Source organism: Oreochromis niloticus, linkage group LG13 (assembly GCF_001858045.2).
Source record: "Oreochromis niloticus isolate F11D_XX linkage group LG13, O_niloticus_UMD_NMBU, whole genome shotgun sequence".
NCBI classification, from domain to species: domain Eukaryota; kingdom Metazoa; phylum Chordata; class Actinopteri; order Cichliformes; family Cichlidae; genus Oreochromis; species Oreochromis niloticus.
In genome coordinates, this window is record NC_031978.2 from 16,378,301 (window position 1) to 16,397,126 (window position 18,826).

The 18,826-nt window shown below is 39.0% G+C and overlaps 1 protein-coding gene across 37 annotated transcripts in view; it reads right to left on the reverse strand.

Annotated features, from left to right (window-relative positions):
• Window positions 1–18,826, reverse strand: part of kcnma1a (potassium large conductance calcium-activated channel, subfamily M, alpha member 1a) — a 147,979-nt gene that overhangs the window by 100,378 nt on the left and 28,775 nt on the right. For all 37 annotated transcript variants that reach the window (XM_025897359.1, XM_025897358.1, XM_025897367.1 and 34 more), the window contains exon 2: window positions 7,599–7,766. In XM_025897359.1, coding sequence (XP_025753144.1) covers window positions 7,599–7,766 — 168 coding nt within the window. The remainder of the gene's footprint in view (window positions 1–7,598; window positions 7,767–18,826) is intronic.

The following is an 18,826-nucleotide window of genomic DNA, read 5'->3' on the forward strand; positions in this document are numbered from 1 at the left end:
TGGGCTTCAAATGTAAGAAATACATCTGTAAAATTACAGAAAATTTCTGGTAGCTGTCTGTCCAGACTGTCCTGTAATTATAAAACAGAAACTTTTTGTTAATTCATAGAAAATGTCTAATATTTTCCTATGGACCCATTGTAAATAACAAATTTCTTTAGTAGATAAGGTAATTCATAGGTTTATCTGTTATTTAGGTAGGAAAAGATGTGAAACAGTTAAAAGTCCAAAACTTATGCCATCTTTAATATTCTCCAAAGTCGGCCAGTGGACCAGATTGGAGTTTTTGCTGGGCTAATTCTGGTCCTCGGGCCTTATGTTTAACACTCCTGTCTTAGAGGATGACTTAATGTTTCACTGCAGTCCATTCAATACTTGATTTAAAATAGAAATATCAGTCTTGTGGTGACACTAGGGGAAAAGTCAAGGAATCAGCAGTCAATATTCTTAAGACCATAAATTCCAGCATAAAATTTTATGGCAATGCATTCAAACAACTGCTAAGATATTTGAGTCTGGGTTACTTGTTATGGGCCAGTCAACCACAATCATACCATTTGCAGTCATTTATTCACCGTGTAGCCATCTTATACATGTTTCTCTGTATACAAAGAACACCTTCATTACTTCTCCAGTGGCATAGTTGCGGATTGTTGTTTTCCTACACAGTTAGTACTATGTACAGACCTTGTCTGGCACTACACACATCACACTCCTTCTGCTCCCTCCACACCAATCTCCCTGCTACCGTGTTTATCCCCTGAGGTCGCTTTTGCCAAAAACAGTCATTCATCACTGTTCAGAGGATTTACGTCAATGCCAATTTGATTGCCATCGAACTGATAAATTGCGGCAAAAGACAAATTAATACACTGTGCAGCCTGGTTAATCCAACAGCTGAGAGAAATGGAAGCAAGGCAAGGTGATAGCCTGGAGGTTTCAGAGGTCATGGAGTATGAGTTTGAGTTGGGGGAATAGGAGCAGACTGGCTCAGAAATTGAGTTTCATTATAGTGGAACACACTGCTGAGGCAAAGTGTCATATCACCAAACTGGGGGGGGGGTTAGCTGAAAAATGTGTCTGAGCCCACCGTTATTAATTTAGAAACAAACTAATTTGTTAAATGTGTGTGATGATTTCTGCAGAGATGGCCTCTCTGGATATTCCACCATTGATGTAACAGATGATGTCTGACGGGCCCTTTTGGCACCCACTGAGGAAAGTTACAAGTTTGTGTGCATTGTTGTTTTAAAGGCAGAGTTGGGTAACAAGTGTCAGTCATGTGCATTTGATTTTTTAGTTATATTTGATAATGATAAATTTAAAAAATACACAAAAATACGATGATTATGATAATGATTTGCAGCATACTGACTAGTCGTTGTGCATGCTGAGTATCTGAGTCTATATGTGGGCGGTTGTGTTTCTTGTAAAAATTTCTCATTGAGCTTTTACAGCAGTGAAGTAAACTGCTCCCCCCTGAATGGAAATAAAACATAATTTTGTAACAACCGTATGCTTCCATTCATGCAGGGAAGTGTAATTAGCAAGCACAAACGGCAACACATGGGAAACTGTCGCCACGAACATAAACACGCACATATAGCACAGAGAAACATACTGTGTCTACTCAGGCAAACACGTCTCTCATGCACACACATACATTCAGAGGCAAACAGTCTCTGGCAGTACCCAACGGCTGCTGTAACCCAAAATAAAGTGCTTGCACAAGCCCAAGGACCGCTAGCACAAAAATGTACTTATACATGGGTGTAAAAACAAACAGCGCTAGCATCATAAACAATCCCAGTCTGAAAAGTACTTTGTAGAGCACTGTGAATGACAGACGTTCTCTGCATAGGAATCATGGGGAGTGTGAGAGAACACTTATTTTCTCCCCAACAGGATGTTTGAGGACACATGGAAACGTGGTGAAACACACTTGCAGCAACTTTACCCAATATGCACAATCTCACCTTGGTCTCTGCCAAGAAACGCACACAAACGCACACAAACATGCACTCACACAGAGTAAGAAATTGTTTGAAAAAAATGAGATAATAGAGGGGCAATCACAGGAAAAGCTACTTAGCGGGAAAGCAAGCATGTCATAGAAATTTGTGCTTCCTGTCCTGTTGACTTCTATCATTTTACTGCACTGTTTAAATAAAAGGAGATGGCTAAAAAGGAAAAAAGGAAAAAGGTGTGGATTTGTTACAGCACTAGTTAAAATGAAAGTGTTATCACTTAGCTGTAAAGAGAAACAGATGTGTTGTATTTTCAGATGATAGGGGTCGATATGCAGAGTGCCGTGCAGTGTGTGGGTGGATGGTAGGCAGAGGGATGACCATAGGGTTTAGGGAGCGTGCCATGTGAACAGATGGTCTCTGGTTGCCACCCAAGATCCCATTAAGAAAGATGGCAGGACTGACCTATTTCTGGACACACCGTGTCAGGCAAATCCACTGCACCGGGAGATAGGGGGAATATCTACATTCGGTGGTTATAATCCTTCGCTGTTTTTGTTGAACATTATGGGATTACACACATTGTCACTGTAACAATAATGCAGGAATCTATTAGATGATACGCTGGGCTCATGTAGCACAAGAAGTCAGTCAACTCATATTTCCAGCTGTCCGAGTAGTTGCTTCCTCAGACGTTGTGCCCTTGAGTGCTTAATTAGGTCTTTCAGCAAAACAACTGGGATGATACGGTTGTCGAAGTAACTGATGAGCTATCCACAGCCTGACTGGAGGTGCGCTCTTTTTCCACCTATGTTCCCGTACGCTGTCCCTTTGCGTGGACAGCTGTCTCATAAGGGCTCAGGGAGACACATTCTTCTGATGCACAGTACAGTCAATTAGTTGCTGCTCTGCATAAGCCTCCAAAGACTGACTTTTTCCACCTGTCGATTAATCAAAAAAAACTTCATCACAAACTGGATCCTGCTCAAAATGCTGCGATTTTCTTCTCTTCTAATTTCAATCACTGTGTTAAAAACATACATGTTTTCCCTTGGACGCAAACTTAGTGTCTGTATTTGATAAAGCGGTATTACAAAGGTGTGGAGAAAAAAAAGAGCTAAACAACAACAACTACTAACCCATACAGCAGAACAACACTGGCTCACGCAGGCAACATTTCATCTCGCTGCCATCTTTTTTGTTGGTGACATGTTGGATATATTACTCTTTTTGCGTGAGGGGGTTGTTGGGGGGGGGGGGTTGGGGTAAGTCACAAAAGCTATGATGAGGAAAAAATGTATTATCAGCACCTTTGCCTTACACACACACACACACACACACACTTTTTTGCTTTTGTGCAATTTTCTACTTGTGCAGCCTGTGGCTCACCAATGGGATTATTTTTCAAAACATGATCACCAACAACCAGAATGATCAATTCCCATGCAACATGTCCAGTCCTGATGGCCATGCAGCGTAGGCGAATGTGTGCTCATTAACATTTCTTTCTGATCAGAGCAAATTAGCTCAGTAAAGTCACTGCACATCATTTTTTGCTTGCTCGTGCTGGCATTTCATTACAGTATGGAGCAACCTCCAAAATCCATTCTTATGTTTATTGCTTTCCCACTAATCAGGTGCTCAGAGGTAACTTTCTGTTTTGAATGAAATCCATTGTAAAAAAACACATGAACGGTACAAAAGAGACAACCAGGCTCCCATCTGTGGTTAGGTTTAGGCAACAAATCAGAACATGAAATTCAGTTTCTAACATTAATGGAGGACTTGACCGAGATCTTAAACAACCAACAAACCAAAACAATGTATGTGACTCATTATTGAGCAGCACGTGTAAAATTTTTCTGGTAATTCAGTAAGCCTGGGGGTACACTTGATTGTTCACAAACAGGGAAGTCATTAAGGCAAACAAATGAACGGGGGACGGAGGGCTCCACCTACCAAAGACCGTCCTTCCCAGTGTGCTTTTGTCCCTTTTCCACCTGGATAGAACTGAATGGGGTCTACATCAAGATGTAATCCCACCTGTGTGTGTGTGTGTGTGTGTGTGTGTGTGTGTGTGTGTGTGTGTGTGTGTGTGTGTGTGTGTAAAACAGAGAGAAAGACTGAATGTGCATGGTATTTCTACTCTGCTCTGCCCAGGCAGACGGCCCCCTAATGTCAAATGACTGAGCGCCACTACACAACAGTTGCTATAGTTACCAGCCAGGTTCTGTGTACACGGATACTCATCGCAATTTCGATCTGCAGTGAAGCACCGATGGCAGAGCAAGATCCCCGCAAAAGAAAAACTAAATAATATTAATAACATAAGAATTCACCTACCCACCCACATGCACATACATATACACCAACTCGCTCAGAAGCCATCATGTTTATACTGTATGCAGTACATGTTGCGAAATACTTGCATACATGCACCCACAAATGTTAATTCCACCCACATGAGAAGATACTGTACTCACTTCACCTTCACGTAGCACTCACTTGAGTAAATACTGAGTTGTGCTGCATATCATTAGAGTGAGCACGTAAGCAAACACAGCCTGCTGGGCAGAATTATCAGCCCCAGCACAAGTAGCACAAATCGCAGTAGGCGATACACTGGGATATCACTATGCCTAGAAACCCCTCTAAAGCAGCCGGTGCTTTATTTCTCCCTGACTGTCACAACCACTCTGTTTTACTCTCAATCTGCCCGTCTTTCTCTCTGTTGGCGTGTCTCCCTATATGTTTCTTTGATTTATCTCTCACTCCCTCTCTCTCTCTTATGCACACACACACACACACACACACACACCAATGTACATACAGGGCAGATTGGGAGCACTCAGTCAGAGCAGGAGATGAAAGGGAAGAGGGAGCTGTGTCCATGCCAGTGGAGCTGTGTGAGTGGGGAAGTGATGAAAGAGAGGCTCATTTAGTAAATTGACAGTTCCCTTCGGGATTCTTCATCTTCTTCCCCGTGAAAGGCCTGAATCTTTCTCAACTGCGAGCTATTCTCACCAGGCATGAGGAAGCTGTCACATTCCAGCAAACATTAACAATGTCAGTATTTTAGTTTGGATCCATCTCTCTCCTCACTCCCACTGCTGCTCCATTCAATCCACAGATGCACAGCAGATGTCTGTGCAAAACACACCTACTTTTCATACGCTGATGTAAAATGAGATGTAAAATGAGCACTAGATGCTCCCTAACTAACATATAAATGCAATGTGTTTCATAATCATCATCATTATTATTATCATTATTATTATTATTATTATTATTATTATTATTACAGTTCTGTCGTAAAACTCTTGAGCTACCCATCAATATTTTTAAATGGTCTTTAGCAATAGTTCTCCAGGCTTTGTGAAGGTCATTCAAAGTTTTTCTTTGGACATCTAGTCTAGTTCTTGTCTGTCGTTTTCAGAAAAATGTATTCTTTTTGGTAGTTAAACAACTTAACATTGATGAATCATCCAGGCATAGAAAAGATTTCTAACTTCAGGGATAATCCATCCAATCCATTTGTGTCTACACATGAAAGACAACTTAGCAAAGAATCAATTTTAAATTATATCTTTAGACATTTTACCAACAGTCTGTTGGTAAAAAACACATAATTTGCTCCCATTTCTTTTGCTGAATGTAAACAAAAAATAACTCAAACTGACACCATTTAACAGATGTACTTTTGCACCACAAGTTGATTCCCAAAAGAGCCATTACACAAAACCTGGCATGTGTTGGCTTGGTGTGCAGTCTGACCTTAAAATATTTGAGGAAAAATGACAAGTGGAGGACAAAAGAAGCAGTGGCAAACTTTTAAAAAACTATCTATAGCAGATAAACAGTATCTGAAAGCGATGTCCTTAAGAAAATGAGAAAAAAATCCAGCAAAGACCCAACGTACAACTTTAGAGATGCATATGACCCTTTAATTAATTCATCTACTGTTCGTTGAAACTTCATCAGAAATGGTCGCAATGGAAAGCTTTCTGTCAAGAAGCCATACTCAAGAAAAGGAAACGGATAGAAAAGAGTGGGGGGTGTCCAATTACACAAGGACTGGACAGAAAACCAGTCAGTTTTATGTAATGATGTAGGGACCAGTTCAGGAGTTTGGTCTCTGAGAAGTCAAATTAGTCAAGCATGATAGCAAAATTAGAACATTAATGTCAGAGTCAGTCAGCAAATGTTGCTCATCTGTAACCATAAATACTATTACAATCTATTACAAAAGCCCACAAAAAGAAACAGTGGTAGTCCACTATAAAAATACCTCAGCAATGAAAATAGTAAGCACACAAATACACATTACACACAAATTTGAGCTGATACACTAATCAAGCATAACGTTCAACTACTAAAACACATTTTTGTCTTCAGAAATATAATTAAAAACTAAGTAAACTGGAATTTGGCATGTTAATCTAAAAAAATAAAATAATGTGCTCTAGGTTTTTTTTTTTCAGATTTTCTATAAAACTTTACATTTGAAAAATTCATGGATAGTAATAATTATGATTTAGCATTAAAAATATCATTTCAATTAAAGACCTTATGCATAATTGTGGATTAGCCATTACAGAAACATAAAAATTGATTTTTGGTCATTACCAGTACTGTTAATTTAGGGCAGCTGTGGCATAAACCTTATACCAGATGGTGGACTAATAAAGGTTCTAAGCACCGTGCATACACTGTGTTGCCCAGCACTTAAATGGGCCTCAATTTTAATCAAGTGCTGTGAAGTCTTTCCATAACTCAGCCAGCCTAAAAGGTAGCAGAGGCAGCATGCTGCTCATAGTTAACTCTCTGTGCTCAGACATTAGACTGTGTGTGGAGGACATATGGATATGCTTATAGGGAGAACACATCAGCAACTGTGCTGGTGGAAAGACTTTTTTCTTTTTAAAAATTAAAAGCTGTTTTTCTAAAGCTGTGTCAGAGTACAAATCAAACAGCAGGAGAAACAGAAAGAGAATTTGACATCCTTTAGGATATGTATCCAACTTAACAGATACCTCACTACACAGACCTGCTAATTCTGTGCCAAACTATGGAAACGTGCTAATATCGAAATATCTAAACAAAGAAAATCTGAGGGTAAAATAAGCGACTAAAAGCAACACAGGAGTTTGTTTACTTAATAGTTCATTGTTAACAAACATTAACAAATCTTCCTCATGTGCATCTAAGTATGTACATGCACACCCACACACAAAAATAAATACAAACTCATATAGCAGAGTGAGCTGCAGTGGGCCACACAAAGGACATTGTAGCACAAAAAAGGCCGGACAGTGCCAGCCAAATAGCCAACTGATGTTCAACTAGCCTCTGCTAGGATAAAATTAATTGCCCTACAGTATGTCTCCAGTGGGACTTGTATAAATAAGGTGAGGAAACGTGTACATGACAGTGGATTATGCCGTGGATTTATCCAAAAGCCAACTTGATTGTGAAAACTATGTGCAGTCCTTTTGCCTGAGGAAAGACCAAACTGTTGCACTTAGCTAACGGTGGCTGGGCCAAACGATTAATGTCAAAAAAGTCCTGATGTATGTGTGTCTGGATTTGGTATCTGACATATTCATCCCCATCAGAAAAGCGAAAACTTACAAGAACTCTGCCAGTGAGTGTCTGAGCGGAGATCATGACACCGGCCCAGTCTTTGACTGAAGTCATCCATCCCACTTCATTGGCTGGCGCCTCCTCCTTCTCATCAGGGCCCTTTGGTGCTCTGTCTGCTGCCTGATTGTTGGCGGGGTTGTTCACCTTCTGAGCCTCCTAGAAAAAAATGGAAACGAAATCTGAGTAGGCAAATTAAGAAAACCAATAGGAACATATTGTTGATTATAAGCAGATAAGTCAGTTTGTTTAACAACAAATTATACATATTATCCCCCACAGTAAGGCAATTTGTCATAATCCATTATTTCCACACTTCCCATTTAATGTCTATGCATCCTGGCAGCATCATGTTCAAGTTCCTTCTGAGTGGCAGAACTTCAGGTTACTGACTGTATACCTGCATAAGCCTAAAATACTTCTGGGGGTACTGCAACTTAACAGCTCTGAAAACTCCTGATAAAAACTCTCAAACTGGTTGTTGTGGATCTAAAATGATGGCACACTTAACAGCCCGCATGGCTTCCCACTTTTCAAACACATCTTGGTGAACGATTTCTATAATATATATCAAGAAAAGTTTGCAAAAAAGCAGCCATGTTAAAAGACTGTAGGAGATGGACAGCATGTACTGTACGTAGTACAAGTTTCTGAGTTTCTGAGCTTAGGACAAAAAAAGGGTGTCACTGCATCCATCACGCCATCATAGCATCCATCTGCTACGATTAATGGTGAATATGTGTGTTCAAGTCAAATAAGATGTGTATGAGGCCACTCTAATTTTATTGCACATATGGCATAATTGTTCCTCGGGGTAAAATGTTGTTCTCATGCAGCCCTTTTAATGTGCCTTCTTGTGTCTGGCTGAGTGAGCAGAGTTGCATGGCACTTCATTGACATGCTTTGTTTGGCACAGTCGCTGCATGCAGCTGTTCCTCTCTAGAAATTCGCTCATTCCTGATTTGATACAAATAAGCACTCTGCTACCTTGTCCTTCTGCCAGAAAATTTTTTCTTCCTCAAAAGAAATGCCTGGAATTGAAATAACTTTAAAGCCCCTGGATTATGTGGCATCGGTCCACTCTGTGGGAACAGCCTCATAGTGCACATGTAGCACTAGGAAAACATTTTACATGTCCCTTCTCACAGGGACATCTGACAAGTAGCCATCAGAGCAGATTATGTGCTATGTCAACAAAGTAAAATTAGTGTCCCTGTTGTGTAAGTGTGGGACATTTGTTGTGATGACCCCATAAAATTCAAAAATGGTGACGAGTGAAAACTATAAGTGTTTACGGTGAGTTTATTCTTGTTTTTAAAACCCGACACATCATATTTCCTAGAATTTTATGAAGCAATAAAGACATGCAACCAAAAGCCAGCTGACCACTGGGGTGACCGATGTGCACCCACATGTGATACGAAAACAAACCAGACTGCAACTTGAGTATTTCTGCAGGGCTAAAGAGCAGATGAGCCCAAGAGAGTGCTCTGTCCCTTTCAAGAGGATTGTCTGGTTAAATTGGATTATATTTGATAATGATATGGCATGGACACAGCTGCCATTTTCCTAATTTCATTCTAACCCATAACAATGCCAATAAACTGACCCTAAAAAAGCCTGGCTTAGTCATAAGATTATTATCCAGCTCTGCCGTTGGGCCTCGCAGTACTCCAGTGGGTAATTCGGTTACTTATGGTTTATATACTCATCAAATGACTCAGTGTTTGGAGACTCACAAACTTTTGAAGTACCTATCGTGAAAGTGATGTGAAGCATTCAGCTTTGCTTTTGAGTACCACAAGAATTCAGTATTTCAGACAGGCTGCTATCAAGCACATTTAACATTTAGAAACTTTAGCTTAATATCATTTAAATAAATAACAGCTGGTTCAGGCGTTTTATTTGGCAGAAAAAGTGAATGAGGCATTGACCTGAGACAGATGTAGCCTGGTTCAAAGTTAAGTGCTGTGTTTGTTCTAATAGATAATTACCGTCCACTTCACCAGCCTGTGTTCAGTATTTTTGGTCAACACAAGAGGTGCTATTGCAGTTTTGTTGTTCCTTTTTTTTAAATAATTAAAACAAATAAATAGTACAACACATTCTTAAACATAGTGGTTCAAAAAAGCCCATTGCAACAGTTTCTTATTCACCCATTTGCTAGCATACGAGTGGTATTTAAGGCCTCCGTAGCATGTGCAGGGGCTACCACCCTGTCTCATCCCACTCTTCCTCCTTAACTCCTACACTAATCACACCTTAACCAAGATATCTGAAAAATGTATCAACATTATATAAAGTTCAAGCTGCATTCATGAAACTTTATTGTATAAGAGCTCACCGGATATGTCACACTGCAAACAGTTAAATCCTTACATCTAACTGAATTTCTCCCACTCCCACTCATCCACTCACTTTATTGCATTGCCAGCATGCAGCAAAGACCCAGCAAAATTTGTATACATGCACATACACATGTCACCATCCACAGGGATGTCTAAGGTTTCACTCTGACTGACTGTGTGCCTGCTTGATAGCACTCCAGACACAGTGTGTGTTAGTCTATGCCCACCAGTTACTTCTCACCCAGAAGAACCCCAAAACCTCACATGCTGCACAATTATACCGCAGTAGGAGCACAGCACATCACACCAGGACTACAGTGCGTCGTGCAAATGTCACATCGCTTGTTTCTGGCTCTCTTTGCCATTTGCAGTGTTGCTGTTTTGTTTTTTTATTTTAAGCATGTTAAAAGTCCCTGCAGTCATCCATTTGGTCACAGTTGTGGCTTTACCTTCATGAATTAGATTCAACAGAAAATACAAACTGCAGATTACGTTTACTTTACAATAATTTCATCTCAAATGAAACAAGGATCTCCACCTTGTTACAAAATAACTGCTACTATTTTGTATTTCTTTTCAATAATATATTATGTGAAGACCTCCATGGATGCCAGTTTAATCACAGGACAGTAGTTCTCATTATTGCACGCTGAACAGCGAACAGCGAGAGCACATTGAGCAGCACTAACGTTTAACATTCTCTCTATGCATGCGAGTGCGTGTACGGTGAATGAGAATACATGAATAATGGATGTAGTCACGAACTAAAGGCTAGGCAGATCAGGAGACATAATGTAAACAAAGAATTTCTTCTAGCTTATTTGAACGGCCGGCGGTGGGCTAAGCTCACGCACAGAAAACCAGTGAAGCAGACTGTTATGGGAGAATCCATCTGCTGGCTATATATAAACACATCTGTGATGTCAAACAGGGCGAGACAGGCAGACAGAGAGAGAGAGAGAGAGAGATTCAGAGAGGGAGCCGCAGGAGTCAGTAAATGTGTTTACAACCAAAGTCCATAAAGGACAAAAAAATAAATATTATAATAATAATGAAAAAGCAAAGGCTTAAACAAAATATATGGTTGAATGCTAATGCTCACCTGGTGGTCAGAGACATGAGGTATAATATACAGTATATATATCATATTACATTTTATTGTTTTCAGTTCATCTTATTAACAGATATTATTATTCAGTTCCCCACAGGCATATATGAAATGTATTAATTCCCTCCTGGTGCAAATTAAATAATAGTGAGCTGTCACATGACACATAGGCAACACACTGTAAACATCTGCTTAAACAGAGGTTGCTGTAGCATTAACCTTGGTATCTATATAATTGGTATCTATATGCCAACCAATCACATTACAGTTTGTGTTAGTCTTTTAGATAAATCAACATTATTAATTTTAGTATTGAATCAGTGCATAAAAGCATTTGCAAATGAACTTCAGAAGCATTAATATGAATCACATTAAGGCCTAAATTACATGTAGTTCACCTACTTCAAGAATCTTCTTTCTAAAAAGACAGACGAACATTGTTAATATTAGGACTGTACCAATTAACAGAGTACACAGGGGAGGCCTGGTAATAATGAGCAAGAGAGTGGCAGAACACGAAAAAAAATATGACACAGGAAGGAAGGAAGACAAAGAGAGGAACTGACAGTGAGAAGTCTACAGGACGGGGACAAAAAGACAGGGACTGTGGGGTAAAAGAGGACACCGAGTCAAACAAAGACTCAGAGGGAGGCAGAGAGATAGAATGCCAGAACAATAAAGCGAGAGGAGCAGAGATAATGACAGAGACAGAAATTAAAAGACATCAAGAGAGACAGGAAAACTGAGCAAACACACGACAGACAGAGAAGGAGAGGACAGCGACAGAGAGACAAAGATACTGAAAGACAAGGGGGGTAAACAAGTAGCTGAAAGACAGACAGCGGCACAGATTAGGAGCAAGAGAAATGGTAAGTGAGGGTGAGAGAACAAGAGACAGAGGAAAAGACAGAAAGACTAGACAATGGAGAGAGAAGGAAAGAGAGGAACATGCCCGTCTGACTCGGCTGATCTAACAGGACTTGGCTTTAACGCAGCTGTTCCTCTGGCTTTCATTCGCATTGCTGGGGAAAACTCTATTCCAGTGTGAGAGGCTATTTATAGCCTCACCCTGGGAGATGAGAAACTAGTGAATCTCATAACATGCTCCGTTCCCCCTGTTTGCTATTTAAATGCCGGTACAGTTACCCAGTGTCCCTGGGTTACAGCCCTACACTGGGTCATAGCAGAAGGGAACACTGAGGAAGAACACACACTCTCCTTACAAACCAGTTTAAAAGCCCACATTGACAGGTGCAAGGCTGGATATGATAACACCGCGAGGAGAAAAGCTATTCCTGTATAAAAACCACGCCTACTGAATCATATAGAACTATGGAGGCCAAATGTTACAGACTGGTTATTACCGAGTGATATGCAAATCTCTGCAACAAAGAAATGAGCTCAGTTATTGTCCCAGTTGGTTTTTACGATAAAATAAATGTATACAATTCATAGTTGCCCCTCGAGATCCCAGATCCGTTATTGCAAAGCGCAGAGAAAGAAGTTCACAAAGTTCTGATTTTAAATGATAGGCTGAGGGCTTATTATGCTAACATGTTTAATTCAGGTACAGACTGGAATAAAATCTGGATGGTGCCCATATTTGTAGATTATGCCCAAAAAACTACAAATATGTATATGTTCTGTACTAAATCTGCCTGGAGGAGAGTGACTTTATGGGGCCTAACACAAGATGTATCAAGAGTATTATGAGACAGAGTGGCACAATAAGTTTCTCAAGATCTTGCTTTCACAATCCCCAGAAGTCAAAAGGGTAATTGAAAATAATATCTGATTAATTTCCCAGCCATGGGCAGCACAAATATCCTATCTGTTGTTGTCAAAAATAAATTGCCACTCAGATACTAATCGATACTAAAAGTCACTATTGGATTACATACTCATTTGCAACAGTATGAATATCAGCAGTGCCATCCTCGCTTTTCAGCTGACACACAGTCCCTCCTCTCACTAAGAGGAAGCAGTAATATTTCACATTCACAGCGCTGAATTTCAAGAGGTCAGAAAAGCTCCTGTCTCAAAATCATTAAAGCAATAAGCTCTTATCATAAATGTAAATCTGTTCAGAGCCACATTAACTTTAGGTGCTTAATTATTAGCAGTTATCCTTAGCTGCTAGCCACATTAGCTGTTTGTTATCATTAAGGTAGCAGCTAGCGGTTATAGGTAGTAATAATGTGAGATTGATTTAATCAGTTTCAATCATATATATTTAATTTGTGTTATATACCGAGATATTTTATAATTGAGCTATTTGTATATATTAGAGCTATTTTGTTATATTTTGTACATTTATACTTACTATACTACTGTTCTTACTAACAATAATATATATTATAATTTTTCTACATTGTGTAAAACAGTAAATGTGAAAATTTATGGAAAAGAGCAATGTTTTTTGTTGAAGTTTGAAGCTGAAGGGTTTAGGTTCATAAAGAAAAAGAAAAAAAAAAATCATAAGCTTTTGCATAAATTAGGACAATGCTGTGAGTCACAACTCCAAACTATGCAGACACTTTCAAATACGTCATCACAGTGTGATCAATCAACAAAATACCAAAGCCATCAGTGCCGCTGAGAAGTTTCTCCATCTCTAGAATCACATTAGCCCTGTGCTGCCCCTCTGTGCCTGAGCACTGCAGGCCAGAGTAGGATTAGACGATTTGTAGACACTGAACTAAATAGATGACATCCACAATATTGGCAAAACAGGAAGACAAGCCGAACAGTTTACATCTCTCTACATCTCTGATGGACTGCACGCCCATCTGCACAACAGGGCATGAACTCAGTTCTACTAATGGCTGCTGTTCAAGTGCACATTTTTTTGTCCCGATTGTAACGTCTCTTCAGCTAGCTAGAGAAAAATGATAAGACATGAATATATGATCTGAAAAAGCCTGGCAGCGGATGCTGACTAAAACGTCCCTCTGTTCAAACAGCAGAAGACAGAATAAAGACACATTCACATTAGCGCTGCCTTACGACTGGAGGGAGGCTGACAGAAAGAAATATCTTGAATGTACAGTCCGGTCGATTCATAATACTGTACTGCACCTCTCCCATTGATACAACATTTTAAGCCCCAGTGCTCCAGGATAAAAATAGATGATGCAGTAAATTGCAAGACTGAAAGGTCAGCACTTGTCATCCGTAACGTCTTTGAGTTTTATCATCTTAATGTCAGCGGATAATAGAAGGCCAGTGGGCTTAAATGAGGGCATACTAAAGTTGTAGGGTATATAATAAAATACCCTGAATGAAAGTTGGGGGGTTTTCCCCATCTGATCTGCTACAGAGCAGAGAAAATGAACAAATGCCTGCTGTGTCTCCGCTTCCTTCAAGTGAAGTTGTTTGGCAGTAACAAAAAAAAAAGCCTTTTTCAGTCTGGACAACAAAACACAAATCACTAACTGCTGGTTTCATTTAGTTTTCAGTGTGTCTGGGCAATAAATGGTATTACAGCAGTTTCAGACCCTAAAAATCAATACAATAATTTTCTTCGCACTTTCCATTACTCTAAACCAAGTAGAAGGCTGAGATTACATCACTGGAATTTGCACCCATCAGTCACCTCTGCTCTCGTCTGTGAACCTTAATTCAACCTAAACAAGGCGAGAAACTGTCAATCAGGCTGTCAGCCTCCCACAGAAAGCTTGTCGCCTCATCAAAGAGCTTTGCCTCCACTCCATTACCCCGCGACTTCAGATCATGTCAGAATGTGAGAAAGCATAATAACTTAGATCTAGACGGAGGTGTGCAAATTTAACAAATTACTGTGCAGAGCTGAAAACACACCACAAATGTAAAATCATTACAAACAACCACAAATTCTCCTCCACATGCTGTGGCCTTGCAATAATTGGTCATTTGATTCTCAGCAGGCTCGGGCTATCATCTATATTTTTTTTCTTTTAAATCATCAATCTGGTGATAGCTTGTTACTATGGCGATCCACACATGCTCACATTCTCGTTTTCAGTGCAAATTAGATCTGAATGGAAACACGTTTTTATTTCCTGGTCAATTTAATAATCCATTCAGTGTGAATGCTGAAAATTAAAAGACAGTGGTTACTGCAGAGTTACACATCTGGATTTTTATTTTTATTTTCTTACATTGTGCACACCACAACCAAAACATTTTTGTGAGCCAGACAGTAACCCACAATAATTTCCCAGATTTGGTTACGTAGCATTTTAAGCTTAGCCTAAAAGTAGGTGGAATAAAAATAAATAAATAAGAAAACATGCTTGAGTGACATCAGCTTTTATCATACTACAGCCATCAGTGAAAAAATGACCTGAGGCTAAATTCTGACATTTTGTACTACAGCCCACGAGTGTGCCTGAATGAATTTACATGCAGTGAATACAAGAAAAGCCCAACAAAACATGGCGAAAAAAGGGTCCTAAAAGCACTTAGACTGAGGTTATTATAGTTAACTAAAAAGAAATGTTAAATCAACCTGCTGTGCTCTTGTTTGGGATGCTAACGTTTGTCCAGTAAGTGAAACATAAGCAGAATGAAGTGCACAATGCAGAAAAGCCAAAATGTCTCCATATGAGAATGCAGCAGGTCAAAACTGGATGTGGAAAACAACCCAAAACATTTTAACAAAATAAAATAAAGTAAAAAATATGAATAATATAATCTAAAAAAAGGAAACTGTTCAGGGAAAAACACAATGCACCTATTTTTAATAAAAGAAAAACTAAACTAAACTCGGTGAGAAAAGCTGCTCTGGAAACTAAATTTAAAAAGTGGTAACGAAAAACAAAATTACACAACTATAATAACTACTCTCATTTAGACATCTACATGCTTCCATATAGTCCACATTTTTGAAATAGAAACTTTCTGTCCTATGTAGAGTGTCAACATTCGTTAAATAATTACTTCATTAAATAATTAACTGAGCCATTAATAAATTACACTTGGAAATAATTAAATTAAATATAAATTTATTTCATGTATAACATTTAATAAAAAATTTTTATCCATTTCAAATTTTCATTAATTATTGACAGATTTAATTAAATATTTAACAAAGTATTCATTTTGGCACTCGTGGCCCTCCATAGTCTTATACTATACTTCTCTGCATTAAACGCTACTGTGACCCTTACTTGAAATGACGCTGTCCTTGTGATGCTCTTGCCGCTTAAAACCTCCAACCTATATCTGTGCTGCCACTCTGTGAAGGTTCACTCCGTTTTCTATTATTGCTCTCAGAATCTGGACTTTCGCTCGTTCAAGGGCGATGGACATTTTTGCTTGCCTGTGTGTGTGTATATGTATGCTCAGGGCAACGACCGATTTCTGTTTCATCTGGACCACAGTCTGTGTCGACGTCACTTACCACACCTATGAATCAAGAGGTAATAGTGTTTCTCCTAGTTTGTAACCTGTGTCAGAGCCTGAAGTGAGCTCACAGCAAACTAAGGCGCACTCCACACAATAACTATGTCACACAATTGAAGGCAGTTTTTAATACGGGATTTTATCATCATTAATAAAGGTAGAAACTTACTAGTTAACGATTCCTAAAGACTATAACCTTTTTTTTACTGGGTCTGAAAAGCACTACATGCTGTACAGGCAATGTTTACTAAAAAAAAAACGTAAGGAAAATGAATTTTCCTTCCTCGTTAAAAACAAGCAAAAAAAAATCAAAGACTCAGTAAAAACACTCCTTTCTAAACCTGTATTCTAGTCATTCAACTTTAATGTATTTTATTGGTAGATTACCTCAAACTAATCACTTACCAAAGCAATTTAATGACAGTGATGTTGGAGGGGTTTTTTTTTTCCTTTGCTTTTTAGGCACACATGAATTACAATATCCACATTGTGTTGTGTCTTTAATAGACTCGCTAATTAGACAGTCAGGTATGGCGTATACAGAATAGTAAAAAAAAAAAAACAGTTAAATTATTTATTTATTTATTTTAAAAAGGAGGCTGTTTACTATTATCTACTGTGTGTTATATCCATGTATTAATTACATGTAATAAACAGTTTCAGACTTCAGACTAGCATTTCTTTGCAGCATTTGATCATTTGAGTGTTTAAATTTGTACTTCCTCATGTAACTTCAGCTTCAAAGTACTACGTAAATGTTTTCTGAAACCTCTTAAACTGAAAGTAAGAGTTGTGTTTCTTCCACACCTGTCACACCTGAACAGTACAGAGAACAACAGCAGACACAGCAGTACAACAGCAGCCTTATCAAACAGCCATCACCTGTCGTAGCCCTGATCTCTTATTGCCCTTGGAACACTTTAATGAGCTTTCTTCCTAAATACAGACAGACGGCTCGCTCTCTGTCAATAAGTGACTCAGCGTTCAACAGACAGATGAAATCGGGGCCCCATTACCCTGAGCAGAACAGGCCGCTTAGGTGTTTCCCAGGAGCGGAAAACAATCAAAATGGTAGCTGCTGCCCTAATTGGCTCCCTGCTGTCTAACCTGCACTGATCAATGGCTCGGGTCTATAAAGACCAACATCCAGATATGACTGGCAGATGAATCTTTTAGCAGCAGAGTGGTATGTAGTGCTAAGCAGTGAAGTTCAGTGTTGAAAGCAAACAAGAAAGGAAACAACAGGCTGCCAACCTCTCACTCTTTTCTCTTTTTAACAGTTTGTAGTTGTAGTTTGTGATAAAGTAATTAAATCAAAATAAAAGGTGAAGTAATAATGCAATGATTTGAAAATCATTTAAACCAAATACTTAACAGTAAATAGCAAAAAGTTCTGATATTGTCTTTGCTTATTGAATTTCAACAAGAAACTTGTTTTATGATGAAAGGAAAAAAAGTTAAATGTTTCACAACTAATTAGGTTAATTAGAAACATGATTGGGTTTAAAGAGCATCCCAGAGAGCCTGCCTTAAGCAAGTAAGATCAGGAGGAGTTCTGTGAAAGATCGCATGGGTAAATTTTCCAAAGCAATGTTTCTCAGCGGAAAAATACAAAGAAGTTTTGCATTTCGTCACTTATGAAACATAATCTGATTTAAAAATTCAGAGAATCTGTTGAAATCTCCGTACACAAGGGGAAAGACTGAAAATATTATGAGGATCTTTGCTACATCCAGAAATTCTAGTTGAACCTCCACCAGGCAGGAACATAAACAAGTGCTGTCGCTTTCTCGATCAAAAGGTTTAAGATAAAACTGAGAGGAAATGAGAAAGTGTCCTTTGGTCTAACCAATCCATATCTGAAATTCTTCCTTTGTATTATGGATGCCTGGTCCTCGCTACGTAAGAGGCGGGGAAAAGCCAGCATCCCTGATGGTATAAAGGATGCATTAGTGGAGGTACACATGCAAAGGCTCAGTTAAGGCTGACTCTGAATTAAGGCTGATGTCTATATTAGTTTTGGAGCAATGCAAGTTTGTGTATGGTTTTCACTGATTTGACAAGGCAATGCTGAACATATTTTTTGCTTGTACTGCTGCAGAAGAGGACGAGTGCTAAACGGACCTGCCTGCAGTCCAAATGTGTCAGTATTCAAAGCATCCTTAAATGGAAACACACAGCGATCCAACCTTTTTGGACACCAACCTTCACTCACACACACACGCACATTTTTTTTTTAAATCAGCAAACAGGAACAGTGTACTTTCTCAATCAGCTGGATCAATCAATCACTGTTGACAAAGCATTAAACAGCTTGGGTGTTTATCTTGTCATTTGTTTTGGCTTCAGCCGACAAGAGATTAAAAAAAAAAAAAAAC